Source organism: Pangasianodon hypophthalmus, chromosome 27 (genome assembly GCF_027358585.1).
Source record: "Pangasianodon hypophthalmus isolate fPanHyp1 chromosome 27, fPanHyp1.pri, whole genome shotgun sequence".
Classification (NCBI taxonomy): Eukaryota; Metazoa; Chordata; class Actinopteri; order Siluriformes; family Pangasiidae; genus Pangasianodon; species Pangasianodon hypophthalmus.
The window spans coordinates 17,098,885-17,118,234 of NC_069736.1; the positions used below are offsets into that span (position 1 = coordinate 17,098,885).

Below are 19,350 nucleotides of genomic sequence, written 5' to 3' on the forward strand. Positions count from 1 at the left end.
TTAAAATAAACAATGGGTAAATGGGTTAAAGCAGTGGTGTATGGTTGCACCACATGTTTTTAATAGTGAATTGAGTAAATTGAGTAAAAACCAGACATTCAGAAGAATTATAGCATCGATAATTTAATGCATCAATTACTGACACATCATCCAGCAAATCAGACATTTTAAATAACAAATTATCAATCATAAAGTCTTGTAAGGCTATTATTTTCATCCAACAAGACATTCAGTGAAGATGGTAAAATAATGACAGATCAGTTGCATTTTCAGTTTGCAATAATACATAGCGTAAATTAGTTTCGAGGTTTTATCCATGTTTGTAGCTCTTTTCCATTCATCTAATGATTTCAACTATCCGTCTAAAATCTCACACTCACACTTGGCAGATGTTTTATTTCAATATTTATTAAAGATTCCATCACGGAGTCCAACTTTCTATCATTTGGTTCATAGCTACAGTACGGTTTATTGTTTATTGCTGAATTATCACAGTAACATCATCTCATCTTTCTGATTATTGTTTTCACTTAGCTTTATTTTTATATTCACTATTCACCACAAACAAATCTAGAAATCACTCTATGGAAATTAACACTCAAATTCTACATAATCATGTAAGGCAATGTGAGTGAGGTTATAATGCGTTTAGTGTTGGAAATGGAAAGTAATCTTATGAGGAACTATTATAGATATACTGCATAATTTTGCTGTAATAAAACAAATTCAAAATACCATACCAATATATCTTCAATACCAATCTTGGTTCTAACTGTAAACCTGCCACAATTAACCATAATCCTAATAGTTACTGTAAAACGCAAGGAAAAATCTGATTTATTGTATATAACATTCTGTGATCTGATACATTTAGATCTCAGTACAGATATTAAAAGCTCCCTGAATGTGCCAATTTTGCACTTTACATTTCATCATTTCTTTAACCTCAGTTACTTACCAGCATTTAACGCTTCCTTTAAAATAACTTTAGTTTTCCATTAGCCACAGAATGTTGATTTTTTTTTTTTCAATTGATTTTAAGATCCTAGTATTAACAACATTTAATGGCAATTATCAGAATCAAGAAGGCTTTTATTGCACTAATCGAAATGTATCAGCCTTCCTGAGCAGCGAGTCAAGTAAGGACAAGCGGAGTTGAGAATGCGTCCACTTCCAGTTAAACTGCAGTTAATCTGTTCAGTTTGGGTGAATGTTTATGATAAATGAACACGAACCATGCTAAAATATCATCATTACAATTGTGAGTATCAGAAACCCAAATTTCAAACTTGTTACTGTACTTTATAATAACATTTTCTACTAGTAATCACCAGTATTGCAGGCCCTGGAGTGTATTTTCCCTTACATTTGGTTACATTTGTAGGGTTTAACAATAGAAGTAATTTCTAGGAAATATACCAAAATCAAAACCATGCTAGCTAACTAGCTAATGTTAGCAGTGCATTTAACACAAATTAGTTCAAAAGTGGGAAATATGCCTCATTTACATCAAAACTCAGGAGGGCGTAAAACTTCCCATTTGTCATTTACTAGATAAAAATGGCAACTGTAGTTTCTATCCAACTATTAATTAGCTAGCATTAGCCTCTAGATGTGTTAATGGTAAACATTACTACATGTTCTCCTAAACGTTAGCAGAACTGAAGTGGATACTGAATTTTTTGTTGTAATTCCTTATAAACTGAAATATGAAGTTTAAAAAAAAATCATATTTTAAAGACTGTCTATGGACATGTTTGTGTCATCAACTGCCTCACTTTCAGGTTTGAACAGAGAAATTAGGGCTGTCAGAAAACTCCCAGAATTCCATCTCTGACGTTGATGTGATGTGATTTTTTTCCTAGTCAGAAGCTTTTTGATTATTTAATGTGAACACAGAAAAATGGCCCATCCAACCAACATGTAAAATCATTATAAACCAGTTGTTTATGCTGCCCAAATTTTCTCTGGTGTTGAAAACGTAATGTGGGAAAATCAATGCACCGACATTTACCAAATCGTTCCATTAATATCAGTCGCTTTCTGTTCAATTCGTGGTGGTTTTTATGAATTTGTGGTGGGAAAAAGACAAAACAAGACATCTGGTTTGAAATAACCCTGTACTAACCCTGCATTGCATCCTATTTTAGTTTAAATCACTTAAAAATATTCCCAGTTTTACATACTACATTTATTCAGTACCTATTTCAGTAGTAGAACATCTGGACTTTACCTGGTTAACTAACAAACTGACCCCAAACTGAACAAAGAAAATGCCGCATTCAGGTTGAACTGATGTATAGAATATTTTTAAGTGTGTATTCATTACACGGGGCAAAACTTCTACAAGTTACAGCAAGGTATTTGCTGATTAATAAGCCTACGCTGATCTCATGCTGATTAAAGTGTGCTTAGTGTCAGAATATTGCAATCGTATTTTGCTGAGTGGTGATCATTTTGATATGCGTGTGTTTAGAAGCATACATTCATATTACGATACGGCCTATCTGAGTTTAATAAGTTAATATGTTATTGATTGAATAAAAAAATACTAAGTATATTCCTCTACTGTTCTAGTAAACATTGTTATATATATATCATATTCCTCTACTCTTCTAGTAAACAAGTGTTGGCTGTCACCATGCTAAAAAAAGCATCGCTTAATAGTGAGAAGCAGCATTTCCAGTGTTTCATTTGCACTTCTGTTTTCTTCTAGGGCAAAACTATACTCTAGGGATTTTCAAGTATTCATTCATCAGCTAGCAGCATCTACATGTTTCTAAGTTTTCTGTTTTCATTGTTGCATTCTGTTTTATTTGCATTACATATTGTGTGTGTGTGTGTGTGTGTGTGTGTTGCATTAGTGTAGTTCTCCCCACCCTCAGGTGGCAACAGAAGCGTCTACAGGCACCTGGTTTAATCTTAAGCAAAAAAATAAATAACTATAAATACCAATGATGGAATAAATACATTTTTTTAGAGAGCCAGACTCAAAATTGCTTCATGCAGTCCCAACTGCTGGAGTCCAGCTGAGTTAACGCTGTACATTGCATTGAAATATATATCTTTTTTTTCTGTCTTTTTTTTTAAAATGTAATGAGATGCAAGTGTGCAATATATTCAGAAGTCGATACGGCCTGTACTCATCATTCACTCCTATCTGCACTTAGATATAAACAAAATATACAAATAATAAAATGCTAAATGTATAAATGCATCACACTGTGTGTTTTTTGTGTTTTTTTTTTTTTTTTGAAAAGAGAGATGTGACCAGACATACAGGAAGGGGTCAGCATGTTGGCTAAAGTGTGTGTGTGAGTGTGTGTGTGTGTGTGTGTGTCACTCTCAGGCTTTCTTTGGTGTAGGTTTGGGTGTCACTTTGGAGCCGGACAGTCCGTTTTCCGTATTATCGATCCCTGAGGAGGAGACCAGGCACTCCTTACTGCAGACCAGAGAGAGAGAGAGAGAGAGAGAGAGAGAGAGAGGGAGAGAGAGAGAAAGAGAGAGAGAGAGATGAGAGGGAGAGAGAGAGATGAGAAGGGTGGTTATTTCTGTGCTGACTACACTTTGTCACAATTTTCCCCTTTACCCCAGATAGCCTTGTAATGTCACACTGTATAATGGCGGCCATTTTGAGGACTGAATAGGGGACCGGCTGCATCAGTGTTATTGTGTCTGTGCATCATTAAGAAGATTTAGTTTGATTTAGTACATCAGGAAAACACTTTTTTTTTTTCACAGTTTATGTGGACTCAGCAGTTCAGGGATAAGTACGTAAGGATCCCTCTATTTTACCAGCTTTGTCGAAATACCGTTTATTCTGTTCTGAAGTAAAGTGAGTCTATGTCTTATAATCTATTCTGTAAATTTCCACCTTAAACCACATCCAGAGTTCTTCAGTGATGTCACGCAGGCTTGCTGATGTGCTTTAGGACACCGCGGGACTCACTGTCACCTATAAACATGAACAAAACTTCACTGTGTAGCAGAATTTAAAGCTGAAATTGTAGCTGAAAGCTTGAAATTGCTATCAGTTCCCACTTTAAAGACAACGTGAAACTAATATCGAGTGCATTTTTTGTTTCCTGTAATGTGACGTGTTTCTGAGTGAAACAGCATACAGTATTTAGAAATATTGATTTCCTTATAGAAGACTAATCTCCTCCCATAACACCACCGCCACTTCAGGAGGTGGAGGCAGATGCAATCAAACTACAGCGGGTAGTGGAGAAGGAGACGGGAAAATAAATACGTCTCAGGACTGAGGACATGTTTATTTTAGCCGGTACATCCAGTCAGTAACAGAGGTCATGACTCGAATATGAAGGTCAACATTTGTGCTCACTTTCACAAGCATCATGAGCAAATCAAGGAGATGAAACATGACACAAATGATTGGTTGTTATATTTTTAGTCCCGCCCACAATTCTACTGTGACGCAATCAAAGAAATCCGAGGTCAATTAGAGGAAGGAAAAAAGTCGCCGCTCTTAGTTTTTAGGTTGTCAGATTTAATTAAACTTAAATTTGTAAATATTTTGCAAAATTAACATTGTACTGTGAAAAACAGATATTAAGATTTAGGCATGTATTTACAGAAAAGAGTTTGGGTGGGATAGACTTGAATTTGGACATCAAGCATGTCATAGATTATCGACTACATTTTCGGAAAGCGGAATTTTTTTTCTGAATTAGATTTTTAATCAAAACGTTCCTTAACCATATTTCAGTCAAATGAATAGAGTGTAAAAAATAAATAAATAAATAAAGCCAATCTCACTTTTTCTCCTCAAGCTTGGCAAGGACGAAGAGCGTGAAGTTCTTCAGCAGCATGAAGATCACCAGCAGAGCTATGCAGCCTCCCACACACGACACGATGATGATGGTCAGAGTGTTATCCACAACCCGTACTGAAAGAGGAAGAGAAAGCTGAAAACTATGTCATACTTTTAATCCCTTTACAGTTACATTTAATGTTGTGGAACGTCTGAAAAACGTTAGTTCCTCTTATTATGTATGTTATAGCAGCTATAAACAGTCGTTCCCTCACCAGACTCTCTTTTCTCTCTCTTTCTCTTTCCGAGAAACTGGAAACCACCAACTTCTTTGTCCTAAAAACTTTCACATGTCAGAAAATTTGCTGTTCTGTAGTACTGACACTGGAGACTCCTTCCATAAATGTTAAATAGATGTCTCCCTACCCTATCAATGATTACACACATTTTTGTTAATCCATTTATGTGGATTGTCTGCTATACAAGTCCCAGTGAATGAGCTGTTGCTATAGAAACCATAACATTAAAAATGCATAATGGTGGCTTTGTGTGTTTTATTATAAATTCACGTTTCCATCCCAGAAGTCGCAGGAATGTTTTATCTAGTTCTAAACACTAATGGGAAGTTCGAAAACAATTTTAACAACCATGTTCCTGAATTGTTACTGAGCTTTTCCTTTTTTTAGCAGTGCAATGCTAATTCTTTATTTCGGTAGATTCAGGTTACGCCATAGATACTGGCTTAAATTTCTGTATTATTTACATTTTAGCAGCTGAAATATTAGTAAGCTAGCTAACTAGCTAACATTGCCAGTGCACCTGAGCGCAAATTCTTATAATCACAACTTTACCAGCAGGAAATAAGACCACCTGACAAGGCAGCATTATGGAACAAACCGGAGGCAAGGTGTAGCCTTATCGAATAATTGATGCAGCGCAGGTGTAGAAACTTCACTCACACTCATCCACCACGTAGAGTGTGAAGATGGCACTGTGGTTCTTGCCCATCTCTTTGGGGTTCTTGCCAAAGCATGTGTACTGGCCAGCGTCCTCGAAGGTCACGTTCCAGATCATGATGGACACATTGTTTGTCTTACTGGAACCCATAAATTCCACACGGTCCCGGTAAATGCGCTTGTTCACTGGCTCTGCGTTATCCGTTGGGATCACTGAGTCCATCACCTAATTAGATGACACAGGCATGTGACTGGATCAATAAACTGACCGATTTGTTTACTGGTTTGATCCTAAAATCATAAACCTGGACCTGGACCTGGACCATATAAATACTCTTTCTAACACACCCAGCGTTACCTTAGTATCTCCGCCCATTAATGGCTGCCCCAATAATTTATTCACTCAATGGAAGTTTGTCAGGTGACCCCTGGGGGCCAGAGGGATCAATTGAACATGACTTGATAAAAAACAAAAAAACAAAGAGAGAGAAAAACACAGAAACATATCTAATAAACCTAATAATTGGTTTCCAGGATCATGTAACTACATCTGTATCTAACTCCAGTTATTTATTCTGCTAGTTAGGAAGCAAGCTAAATATCATACCAAGTAGTTCTCATGTTTCTCAAAAACCTGTTTTCATGAAAAAAAAAATTCTACAAATTCAATCAGCAATATGGCCAGATTTAGTCTGAATTGTCAAAAGTGGTAAGGAAAAGTGATGAACACGAACCCCACCCCCTATCCTAACCTGCACCCTGAGCAGAAAGATGTTCAAACGTCATGAGAAATATGTCTACATCTAGATTTTTCAGAGTGAAAGTCTTTAAAGTGTCTTTTCACAGATGTTCTGTTGCATAACACTCTCAAAAAGGCCTCACCTTCACCATGGTGCCATTGTCATTGAACTCCCATTTGAAGTATAGTTTCTCGATTCCGATACAGCTGGCGTAGGTGCAGGGCAGCAGGACGTCGCTACCGTTCACCGCCTCCAGAAAGGGGACCTTCCCGGTGTTCATCTCCAATGCCTCCAACATCCCATACACACCTTACAGAGAGGGAACATGAGAGCGAGTCAGGTAGAATGTCCCTCAAACACTGAGAAACATCATCACTATTACAGATTCCTGTGGTTTTGTAATGGTTGTTAAAGGTTTGTATAGCTTTTTTGTTTCCCATTTATGCTGATATATCACAATGTAATGGGTTCTAAAGGATTAATGTGTGACCTTTGACTGATTCTAAACATATTTAACAGTCTTCCTAATGAACCGTAAAGGGTCTCTAATGATGATTATGTGGTTACAATTTATGGTTTAATGGTGATTCATTGGAATGGATCTAATGGACTGTGGTAGTATGTGTAAAGATCCTACATTTCTTCAAGGAAACATGAAAGTGCTGTCATATATTGAATTTGTTTTAATCTAGACAGTGCTCACAATTATTTCACTGACAAAAACAATAGTTCAGTTAATTAAACACTAGACAAATAAAGGATCTGTACCTCAAACTAAAATGGATGGACTTGTAAACCATTAAAACCAAAAACCAGGCCAAATCCCATTAAAAAGTGAAAGAATATTTCTGGCCGTTTTTTTTTCATCAAGGTAAAAATCCTCCTAAACAATCAGTTTTGCTTTCTAAGTAAGACAATGTCAACATGATTCTATCGAGTCGTTTAATGTCTTCGGCATACGTGACTTGTTCAAGTACGACATGCTCCAGTATCAACATCGCTTTGTTGTTCCTCAAACAACATCCCTTTTGACCAAAAACAAGTTCCACCTATCAGTTCCTAGACAGGAATGCTGTGTCATTGTTCATTTCAGACCTTAAAAATTAAGCAACATTTGTTGAAATGTTAGCTAGCTATAACCTTTTTAGCTAGCTATTTTTTATTCCCTCCAAAATAGCCTTTCCAGGCTTATAATGCTGTGTAGCATAGAATTCCAGTTCATAAACACTGATCAAAATTCTGCAGAGTCTAAGAATTGTGTATTTCTTGACATAGATAGCAAAGTTGCCAGGTCTTTATGACAAAATGAGACCAATGTCTTCTCAAAGGTTAAAACTAGCTAGTTAGGAAGATCTTGGTTTTATCCAAACCATGGCTTGGATCAGCTCTTGAATCTGCTTTAGTTTCTATTATTCTTGTGTTAGACCCTGTATTTTGTAACTCCTGGCTGGCTCGCCAATAATTAAATGTATAAAAATCTACTTTTATAAATGATTTGAATGAATGATTTGATCATTTATTCAGCAAAGAGAAATGCTAAACGCTGAAGATCTCAGAACTCTAGAGTGCAGATGTACCGTGTATTTATTTAGATGTTACATTTAAATACGTTTCAGGTCAAAATAATCTGAAGCGTTAGTGTAAAGTATATCACCAGTAAAGTATAAACCTCAAGTATAAAGATCTAGTGAAGTACTGAAGCAAGAACAGAGTGTAAAAAGTGAAGATGGATTCAGATTTATACATTCTAGCAGGTTAAAATATACAAATGCAAAAAAAGAAAGAAAGAAAACTCTCAGGTAAGAAACAAGCGCAGCGTATTCTCAACCAGAAACGGAAAATTTGGTGGCTGTTTTCAACCCAAAAAACAAATTCTTCATTTTATAACCTGAAATCAGTACCATAGTCAAAAAAAAAAAAAAGGCAGTGGGAATTTTCAAGTGGCTCATAAGTGGGAGGAGCAAGAGGCGCACAATGATGACATCATACAGCAGTGATCGGTTAAAAAAGAATGCCTTTTGTAGTACAGAATATTGAAAAAACCTTTTCTTTTTGTTTTGAAACTGTATTGTTTGGTTTCACCAAACGATTAAACAAAAAAACAACTACGATTATATTATTAATACTTTTATTTTTATATTCAAAGTCTAAATATATGTAAAAAAAATATACATATATATCATCTCTTTTTTTCGATATTTACAAAGGAAGCTCAGCTTTACTTCTATTTACTAAGAAAGCTTGTAAAACTTTGAAAATATGGCTCTTTTAATCTTTCTTTATAATGTGTCTGTGATTTAGTGGCACTGTATTGTCATTTTCACCAATTAAAAAAAAAAAAAAACTTTCCAGGAACCAAACCTTCAAGACGTCACATTCACAAACCTCCAGCTCATTCAGTCAGAAAAAAGAAGTCAGAGCACATTCGATTTATATAGGTTTCCTCTTGAATTTCATTTGTTTTCCTTCTTTTTTCAGCTTTAAACCCATTATTTAATCACCTGATTTCTCACTTTTCTTGCTTTTGACCTGTAAAACGCCAAATGCTTGAAGCGGTATTGTAAGGATTTCCTGATGTGCTCTAAGGATCACTTTCAGCTCGGCTAGTCAGAAATCTTTTCTGAGCTCATCCATAAATTAAAGCTTAATACAGCCCTAAAGGATTAGATACGAGATTCTCTAAGTGGCGTCTGTGATGCGTAACCTGAGGGCCTGTGACTTGTTTAACATTTATTAAACCCACCATCATTAAAGTTATTATATCTACTATTTCATTTGCAGGGTTATTAGGCAGTTTGTCTGGTCTAATCCTAAATAACTCAACAGTATAAACATTGTAGTTTGCTATCAGGTTTAGATAGACATGCTGTTCCATTGTGTTCTTTTTTTCCTCTAAAATTTCTCTTTATTTAAACGGTATTAATTATTACATGGACATATATCCATTTTTTTAACCATCATATATACCGATAATGCTTCTATTTAATGTCAACTTGGTGACAGTTTAAATAAAAATGTCCTGTACAGCTCCAATAAAGAGCCAGAATATTCTTCTGCATATTTATATTAATGCACTAATATTTGAGGGGATCAGTGGAATTTATTTTACAGGTAAAGTGGTCCCATAATTTAGACAGATCTATTCCTTCGTTTACTAGATCTCTTTTACATTTACAGTGTTTACTCTTTACTGTATCATGTGAATTACTTGAAATTTGTGTTCTTGCTATCTGAAAGGTTAATGCTCTCTCTCTCTCTCTCTCTCTCCCCTCCTTTCACTTGTCTCCCTCCTTCTCTCTTGCAGCAATGATGCTGCAAAATCTCATTCACAAAAACAGCTGCTCTCTCTCTCTCTCTCTCTCTCTCTCTCTCTCTCTCTCCTCTGCAGTGAGGGCGTGAGTCGACTCCCTCACTGGACCCGCTCTCTATCCGGGCATTGATTACTTCTTGCTCTGTCTGCAACGCACTGAGACTTATGAACAGTGGAAAAAAAAAAAAAATGCTGATGCAATGCAAATTTATTTCATAATCTACTTTTTAAAAAATCCAATATGAGAGACAGACACTGGACACAGTTCCCATACACAGAGACACACACTATAACCTGATGTTAGAGGATCACTTAAAAACCAAGAGGGTATATGTTTGCTTATAGAGCCTGAATGTCTGCAATTTCGATCTCCTGAGAGTCGTCCTTATTTCTTGTATATTTGGGACAGTGAAATATTCTGGAGACAGAAACATCCTGGAGATGGTGTAACTGAATATAAAGGGTCAGGAACATTAATATTGATATTTCGGTGTGTATTTATAGCATATTGCAGTAGATTAGTTTTTAGAAGTGACAAACAGGGCAGCACAACAAAGCACAAAGAGCTACACAGTAACACAGTACTGCCTATTTTCCCTTTTCTCTCACTGTATCTGTTTTGTTTTCCATAGGGCTCAGGGTGTGTTAGATAATTAACACTAAATACTCCTAAAAATCACAGCAAACCTCAAAATTGTAACTATGAACACTAACCATGGATCATAATCCAACCTAAAGAAGAATAGGTTTTTAAACGAGCAGATAGCTTTTAAGCTACAAACTAGCTAGTTTAGCTACCAGCTGACTTCACTATAACAACAGCAACGACAACAACAACAACAACATCAACAGTGGACGCTCTATTTTGATTTCTTGGATAACATTAGAACATTTTAAACTTTAGGAGGATGTGATGGTAATTTTATAAATGATATATAAAGGTGGTGGGCTAACTGGGCTAATTCTGGCAAACAAAAGAAGAAAAAAAAACGTTTCAGATTCTGGGAATAGTGTATAACATACTTTGACATCTCAACCTTAAGAAACTGAAAATAAGTTTCACCAAAAATTGCAGACTTCTTGCAGAGGTCCACTGTGTAATGGAGAAAAAATTACAATTGTAGATTCGTAGCTCCACAGTAAAAAAAAATTAATAAATATTTTGTTTGGCGTAAACCAATGCACTGCAAAAGTTTTGTATTTTATTTATTCGCTGGTTGATTTTAAAGGCAGCAGGCCAACAACTTTTAAACAAGACCTTGTAGCCAATGGTATGTTTTGTTGTTCAGTCACTACAACAGTCAGGTTCGTGCACATCATCACACTACCTGTGCTGAAAAAAAAATCGAAATAAAACTCCATGTATCTATTTGAAATGGGGAATAGATATCAAGCTAGATACACTGTATGGCCAATGGTTTGTAGACCCCTGACCATCACACCCGTATGTGCTTGCTGAACATCCCGTTCCAGAGCTGGTGTTCAGGAAGGCACTGTTGGAAAGTTATGAGGATGCTGGAAAACCTTTATACTTGTTTAAAGGACCCTACTAAACAGTGTCCTTATAACTTTTCAGGACGTTCCGAGGACAGTATTTTGTTAGCTAAGAGGCAGCAATCGATCCACAAAGGCTGAATTTCCCTGTTGATCAGGGACTGGAACCTTTTTTTATCAACATTCTGGGGCTGCTGATCTAGCGACTTCTTGTTTTCACATCCTTTACTTCTACTGATCCTTGATCAGTGGGGGTCAAACTGTCTAGGGTGCTGATTTCAGGCTAGTTTTGTTCTAACATCAAACTTTACATAGAGGCAGATTCTGATGCTTGATGCTTGCAGTCCTGAGTCATATGATGCTTCCTAAGTTCATGCTTATAAATCCAACATGGCTAACCATATCATAGCAGGCAATCCAACATGGCTAACCAAATCATAGCAGGCAGAGAGAAAAAGAAAGAATCTTACCACAAAAATCTCAGGCATATGTCAGTGGACGATGGCTATTTTTTTTCCCAGATGCGTGCCAAGGAGTAGTGACACAGCAGCAAGCCACAAGTCTGGTATCATTGCTAATTAACAATAATAATTAGCTTACCTGTTTTTTTTTACTGGCCACAGTCCTGCCAAATTGTTTTCTATTTGTTTACAAGACCCAGGTTTGCAAATTCACCTAGATAAAATAAAGGCTACAAGAAACAAATGTGAGTCTTTCTCACCCTGTGTCCTTTCCCCTTCAGTGAACTGGGTGAATTTTATTCATATTACTGCTGCTTTAACTGAGAAAGATTTAAAGCACAGTTTTCAGTTGTCTCTCGTATCACCATAGCAACAAATCAAAAATCGTAAATGCTACAGCTAAACTGTGCATGATTGCAGCATTGGAATTGTTCACATAATTGTGCAGATATGAATCGTGACATTTCAGATTATTATCCTAACTCTGAAACTATGACTAGTGGTCTTGGAGGAAAGTGAAGCAGGACCATTACTTTTTTTAATCCTGAACACCTGATGATGACGTCCAAAGGAAAAAAATGTACTGTATGTGTTTACACAGCTGCTGTGTGACCATGTGGAACAATGCATGGCCAGCAAAAAAATCTGAAACCGTTTCATTTTACCCAGCGCTTTTGTACAGGAGAGACAGCAAAGGGTCAGAGAGTTCATATACACCATGTGGTTCAGTGTTTTACAGGCTGTAACATCAAGAGCTAAATCAGCAGAATTGGGGCAGGATGGTTATTGACCATGAGTGGGTGTGGCCTACCAGGACTGCGCATCAAGATTACACACAATCACTTTAGCTTAGTCTGAGACTAAAGACTGGTTTTAAGGCTGATTGTGACTTAGAAATGTCACAATATACTGGCATACAGAAACAAGTAAAGCTCAACTCTTTATACAATTAACGTTATGCTAAGTTAGGAATAAAACACAACAAGGTGTGCTCTTATAGGAAATGATCATCCTGAAGTGGTTTATTCCTATTATACATACTGCAGCATTTTTCCAACAGTAATAATTTTTATTCATTAACGAATGACACATTGTGGTTTTATCCATTTATAGTCACAACTAACGCATCGTCACTAATGCATCACCTGCCTACCTAGTGTGTGTGTGTGTGTGTGTGTGTGTGTAGGCAACACTGCATTAGCTTTGTCCACTCAGTCAATTGAAAATGGATGACTTGTGCCTCTGGAGGAACTCTTAAAGGTTCAACACAGGATCCTCATCTCTTAGAAGAAAAATCTTTAGGGTTCTTTAGATAGTTAAGGGTTCTTAGCTTCCAGTGAGTGCAGTTTGGAACTTCTCTGCTGTATGGTTCTATGTAGAACCTTTACAATGTTCAATATAAAGATTCAATTTTGGCTTTTGCCTCTGGAGGAACTCTTAAAGTAAAAAACAGTACCCTCAACTCTTGGGAAAAAAACACACTTTGAGGGTTCTTTAAGTAGTTAAGCTTCCAGAGGGGTCTGTTTGGAAACTTTAAGATAGAGGAAAAAACACTTTCTGTTGTAGAAATCTACATAGAATTTTTACAATTTTGAAAAAAAGGTTCAATCTTGGCTTGTGCATCTCAAGCAACTCTTAAAGGTTCTATGTAGGACCCTGATCTCTTTCTAAAATTTTCCTGAGTGCAAAAAAACAAACAAAAAACAGTCCAACACCCAATAATGGAGTGATCCTTATTAGCCAAATTGGAGGCACACTTGAGACTAATTGGAGACTAAGATGAACTAAGTCTATTGAAAGCCAAGATCAGCTAATTAAACAGGTGGAATCAGGTGTAGCTCCTGCTTGATTGTATTATATTTAGTATAGTAGTATAGATGACATTGATTTGTCCTTGAACCCTATCTGAAAGGAAACCCCTATGTTTAAAGGTTCCTCTAGAGGGACAAACTAAAGAACCCTTTACGTTCCTTGATTTAACTTTTTTCACCCCTTTTTTTAAACTCCTGAGGAAAGAAATGTAGAGAAAAGGAAACAGCACTCTTACTGAACATGACCATCAGGAGAAGGCTGTCAGAGATCCTTTCTGGCAGGAACCTTCTTGCTTTCAGGATCTCCATCTCTCAGTCCTTTCCAGTGTTTCTCCGCCGCTCTCTGCTCCTTAGTATTCTGTCCGTCTCACAGAATTCCCGCTTAGAGGCCTTGGCGGTTTGGTTGCACACCTGGATCACACCGCGGTAAATTTTCCAAGAACTCCAGGTGCTTCCTTCAGAGTTTGGTTTACATTCAGGGCGTCCTAGCAGAAGTTCCAGTTTATGAAGAAAGATCCCGGGTTGTGTGTGTGTTTATATGTGTGTGTAGGCTCTTTGTAAGAGGCTTCAGTGCCAAAAGGATTAAAAAAGAGAAAGGAATTAGAAGAAGTTAACAATGCACAAGAAAATAAATAAATGCACAAATAAATGCGAACGTGTGTGTGTGTGTGTGTGTGTGTGAATGTTATACCTCTTCCGATGCTCAGATAACTCTCTATGTGTCCTACAGAGAGAATTCCAGAGGACAAAGCATCTTCAGGATACACACCGGTGCTCTTGTGCTCCTGATGTTCTAACACACGTGCAGACACACACTATCAGTCATGGAACACACACACACGCACACACACTCTCTCCATCCCGGGACAGCGGAACAGCAGTACAGCAGTGCGCTTTCTTTTACTGCAGACTAAACACAAGAGCCTTCGTCTCACTGCTGAAGAAAATCTGGCTCTAACTCAACTTTTCTCTCCTCTGGCTGCCCGATGTTCTCTCTCTCTCTCTCTCTCTCTCTCTCTCTCTCTCCCTCTCCCTTTCTCTCTCCCCTCATCCCCTCATCATTCCTCCCTCATCCCTTTTTTTTCTAAGTTGGACTTCAGTCTGTTACACTCGCCCTGTTCTTTCTGCAGTGCAGCGTCTTGGAGCTGCAGTGCTGATTTCAGATCAGCTGGTTTTTTCCAGTGAGAAAAGGAAGAAAAAAACAGAAATCTGATCTTTATCTGATCTTATGAATGGACAGCCAGTTTTTTTGCACAGTCACTGAGAAGGACAGCACACATGACGCATAGCTGTGTTGCCTACATTTAAAATGCTATTCTACTATAGAGGTGGTACAGTATGGTATGGGTGCCTATATAGTATACATGCTGTATAGTACAGTAGTATGGATGCCATATTATTTTCTATGTGACTTGTACAGCAGAATTTTTTAACATAGTATTTAGTATATAATATTTAATAAAGCAGGATGGCTAAACACTATTCTGACCTAGTATATGAGTATAAGTGGTACACTATATTGATATACTATTTAGTATGTTAGTATTGGTTCCATAGTATTTTTAACATACTGTTTAGTATGGTAGTAGGGGCTCTGTAATATTTTTTACAGTGGTATAAGTAGCATACTATACTGATATACTATGTACTATAGTAGTATGGGTTCCATAGTACACTATACTGACATACTATTTATTGTGGTACTATGGTTTCCATACTATTTTAACATATTGTTTAGTACAGCAGTATAAGATATACTATGTGGTATGGTAGTATGTGTAGCACACCGTTTTGACGTCCTATTTATTACAGTAATATATTATATTTAGTATGGTAGTATGGATGACACTATTTTGCTGCAAACGTTTAGGAAACATGAGTTCTGGTCCGAAAGCTCTCACTCATAGGATGCTCCTAGTGCATGTGTGTGTCTGTGTGTGTGTGTGTGTGTGTTGGCGGTGACTTTGAACGTGTCTGATAGATTGAGTTGAGTTTCTAATGACTGTAGCCTGGCAGCAGTGTCAAGTTTTTCTGCCTCAGGATGTCCATTTAGGAATATTTTGTGTGTGTGTGTGTGTGTGTGTGTGTGTGTGTAGGTCATACAATGGCAAAACTGTACATATGATTTATGCGTTTTCAGTTCTGCCCAGGTACACAGTATCAGAGGCTGCTTAGCTGACATTGTCAGTGTGTACATATGCATCACCCTCGATTTAGAAGCACAGCATGGACACTTTATCCACGATGTGATTAATTACTTCAGCAGGGTCAGGAGGCATGTCTTTGGGTGTATTTATAGCAATGTGGGCAGGAAATAGGTTGAATAAATCATTAGCATTCATATATGCGCATGTATTTTCAAAGATATACATGTTAGAGCCCTAGATATTAGACAGAGTGCGTATTACTGAAGCCGCCACTAAACCTCAGAAGTAACTCTCCCTGTTGATTTTGGATTATTTTTAAAAGATGCATGACAGGAAAGTTTTTTTTCCTTCTCTGTAGTAAACAACGTCTGGTTTTCTTTTACTTAAATTAACAAAACTAACATAGTTAATGAACTTAATAAAATAGCCTTCTCTGTGAAGCTAATGTAGCTAGCTAATGTTAAGTCAACTTTGTAGCTAGCGAGTCGTCAGGTAACACTACACAGTTACACATTAACAGGCTGTCTGTGACTATCTGTACTATAAAATATAACTTTTACACAGATACTTACAAAAGACACAAAGAACATGTACATATATATGTGATTTCCACAGATTTTGTAAACCTGCTAGCTAACACAAGCTAATCTGACAGGATTTCTGAGGGGTTTTTTTTTTTTCATAAATCTTCTTCTTCACGGCTAACACTAGCCAGGTGGCTAACTTGACAGGATAGGTTGAGAAAACCTTACTTTTTGAGTGCTGTTATTACTAGAGTGGCAGACATCTAGTCAGAAAGTCGACACGATGTACCTTTCAGTTAACTTTACATTAAAACATGCGTGAAGTTCGAGTATATCCCACTCTGAGACATGAAATTTGCCTGTTTGCATTACACGGTTGCTAGCTAAAGCGTCTAACTATTAGCTAACTGTTAATATGGTCTGTGTTGCAGTGTATTACCAGTATTAGCTACTTAGCTGCCTATCATTCTGTAATATATTAAAATGTTTAGCAAGAAAGAGAGCTAGGTAATTAGCATTCCTAGTAATATTCACCACCTGATATTGCTTGAGGAGTTTATTTTTGTAGTTTTGATGTTGGTTAAGTAGTGCTTGGCGGTTTTCTAGCTAAGTAACTAGCCTATAGTTAGCGTTCTGAAGGTTTTTAAATCGTCCAGTCAGGTTGTCCGTACTTATTAGCGATGGATCATGATAAAGGGCTTTACTTCTCAATTTTATGCTAGTGATGAAACAAATACAGTACAATTCGCACTAGCAAATAGTTGCACTGAGATACACAACATAGTATATTAACAATTCTTTAGGCAGTTCAGTGGACAGCATATATTTTTCTGGGCTAATTACAAAATTACACTAAGAACTGCAGTGCTAATACAGTTTAAAAATCTATATGTTAGCATGCATTAGTCTGTAGTTCTCATACTGACAGATGAGCAGGATGGAAAGGAGGAGAGTGAAGTGTTACTGGAAGCAGAAATAATGATAAAGTTTCTAATGCAGTGAATTTCTAGACGTTAAATAGGAGACAGGATACTGCACATTGCATGAGATTGATCTCAGGGTGAAAAACTTTAAAAGGGGTGTGTAGACTTTTATATCCACTGCACATATATAAAGTGTATGAAGTGTTCTTGAGGCAAATCTGGAATTTTTACAGAATCTTTTGCTAAAATTAAAAATATGATCATAACACAGCGTCGTATTGGCCCTGATGGAAAGATAATAAGTGCAAGGCACAAATTTATACTGAATAACACACACAGTATTCACTCATAGCTTTATTAACTTGGCGTGTTTGAATTCAGTCCTGGACTAATCTACGGTTTGGCTTTTTAAAAATTCATGACATTTTATGGAGTCTGAGAGTCCAAGAAGAACCTGGTCGAAACATCAGCGCGTGAAAGAGGCCAGCATGGCCGAGCTGCGATGTGATGGTCAGTGCTATATAACTGATGATCGGTTGATTTTAGGTGATTTTTTTGTTTCTAATTTAATTTATGGAGTGATTTTTTTTTCCCAGCTTCCCACATTGGCTTTCTTTTTGCTTTCAAAAAAGAGGCTGCATCCTCTCGGTGATGTGTTTAATCTCATGTGCAGGTGGATGGAAGCGCTGACTCATAGTGATGAGTTCACATTCCTTCCAGCATGATTTCTAAAGGTACATTAAGAAACTTTTTCGTCTGGGGCGTAGAGGTTTTAAAGATACATTAAGACCCATTTATGCCCTTTAGTCGAGCTGGAGGACGAACTGATATGGCTGAGCATCCTTCTTTAGCTGCTGTAACACACCTGACTCGGTGTATCAGGTGATCCTCAAGCCTGTTATTAACTAAGCAGTGTTCAATAACGTCATCTGTAGCCGTGGTGAAAGGTTTTCAATCGTTGTGCAGTTGTAGTCTCACACAGAGTTTTAGAGCTCCTGAATGTGACTGCATTTCTTTCTTCCTGCTCTTTTTCTGCTGCTCTGGATCAGTTCCAATCAATGCTGCATTTCCTCCACACACACACACACACACACACACACACACACACACACACACACACACAGAGCTTGGTGTCCTCTGCTGGTGCAGCAAAGAGTCTGCCAAGGAATGAGCACTCAGCATTACTGGATATACTGCAGCATGCACACACACACCCACACACACACCCACACACACACACACACACACACACACACACACACACAGAGCTTGGTGTCCTCTGCTGGTGCAGCAAAGAGTCTGCCAAGGAATGAGCACTCAGCATTACTGGATATACTGCAGCATGCACACACACACCCACACACACACCCACACACACACACACACACCCGTCTTACTATCCTTGTGAGGACCTTCCATTGACATAATTACAAAAGCAACTCAATAATGCAGGCTAAAACTAAATCTAATCCTAATCTTAACCTCAGTAATCAAAATGTCCCCGCAAGGTCAGAACTGTCAGATTTTCTGATCCTCGTTGTGACATTAAGTTGAGATGCTTTTCTGCTCACCATGTTTGTAAAGAGTGATTATTTGAGTTACCATAGCCTTCAGCTCGAACCAGTCTGAATTTTCTTCTCTGACCTCTCATCATCTAGGCGTCTCCTCCTGCAGTACTGGATGCTTTTTTGCACCACTATGTGTAAACACTAGACACTGCTGTGTGTGACAATCCCAGGGGATTTTCTGAAATACTCCAACCTGCCCATCTGCCACCAACAGCCATGCCACTGTCAGTCACTGAGATCACATTTTCACACCCATTCTGGTGTTTGAGTCACATGATTGGATAACTGCATGAATACGCAGGTGTACAGGTGTTCCTAATAAAGTGGACGGTGATTGTGTATTAAATTGTATATTTATAGCATACAATGTAGTTGTAGTTAAATTTTTATGGACTATCAACTCCATAAACGTGAGTGAGATAACAAGAAGATACGGGAAGAAAATGATAAGACAGAAGAGAAAAAATAAAAGAAACTAATTATGCATGCACAAGAAGAAAAATGAAGAAGAAGAAAAATAAAACTAAACCTAAAGTTTCAACTTCCCCCTTTTTTTCTTGTAAACTTTGAGGAATGCAAACTCATGTCGTCGCTTGTGTATGTTTAGACCCAGATGGCTCTGTTCAATCCTGATACAAAGTG

The 19,350-nt window shown here is 37.4% G+C and overlaps 1 protein-coding gene across 1 annotated transcript; it reads right to left on the minus strand.

The window, feature by feature from the left end:
• Positions 1-107: 107 nt before the first annotated feature.
• On the minus strand, positions 108-14,377 carry scn4bb (sodium channel, voltage-gated, type IV, beta b). The gene is made up of 6 exons (XM_026921797.3): positions 14,238-14,377; positions 13,783-14,111; positions 6,613-6,779; positions 5,734-5,956; positions 4,780-4,909; positions 108-3,442 (listed from the first exon to the last, which is right to left on the minus strand). Exons 2-6 carry the CDS (start codon positions 13,853-13,855, stop codon positions 3,346-3,348), a joined length of 690 nt encoding a protein of 229 aa, XP_026777598.1. The 5' UTR covers positions 13,856-14,111; positions 14,238-14,377; the 3' UTR covers positions 108-3,345.
• Between the last annotated feature and the right edge of the window lie 4,973 nt (positions 14,378-19,350).

Excerpts from the sequence above, each read along its gene's own strand:
- scn4bb (XM_026921797.3), bottom strand. The coding sequence starts at position 13,855 with ATGGAGATCCTGAAAGCAAGAAGGTTCCTGCCAGAAAGGATCTCTGAC. Across the intron at positions 5,957-6,612 it reads ACAATGGCACCATGGTGAAG|GTGATGGACTCAGTGATCCC; the intron begins GTGAGGCCTTTT and ends TCATCTAATTAG. Across the intron at positions 3,443-4,779 it reads GCCAAGCTTGAGGAGAAAAA|TAAGGAGTGCCTGGTCTCCT; the intron begins GTGAGATTGGCT and ends TCTGGTCTGCAG.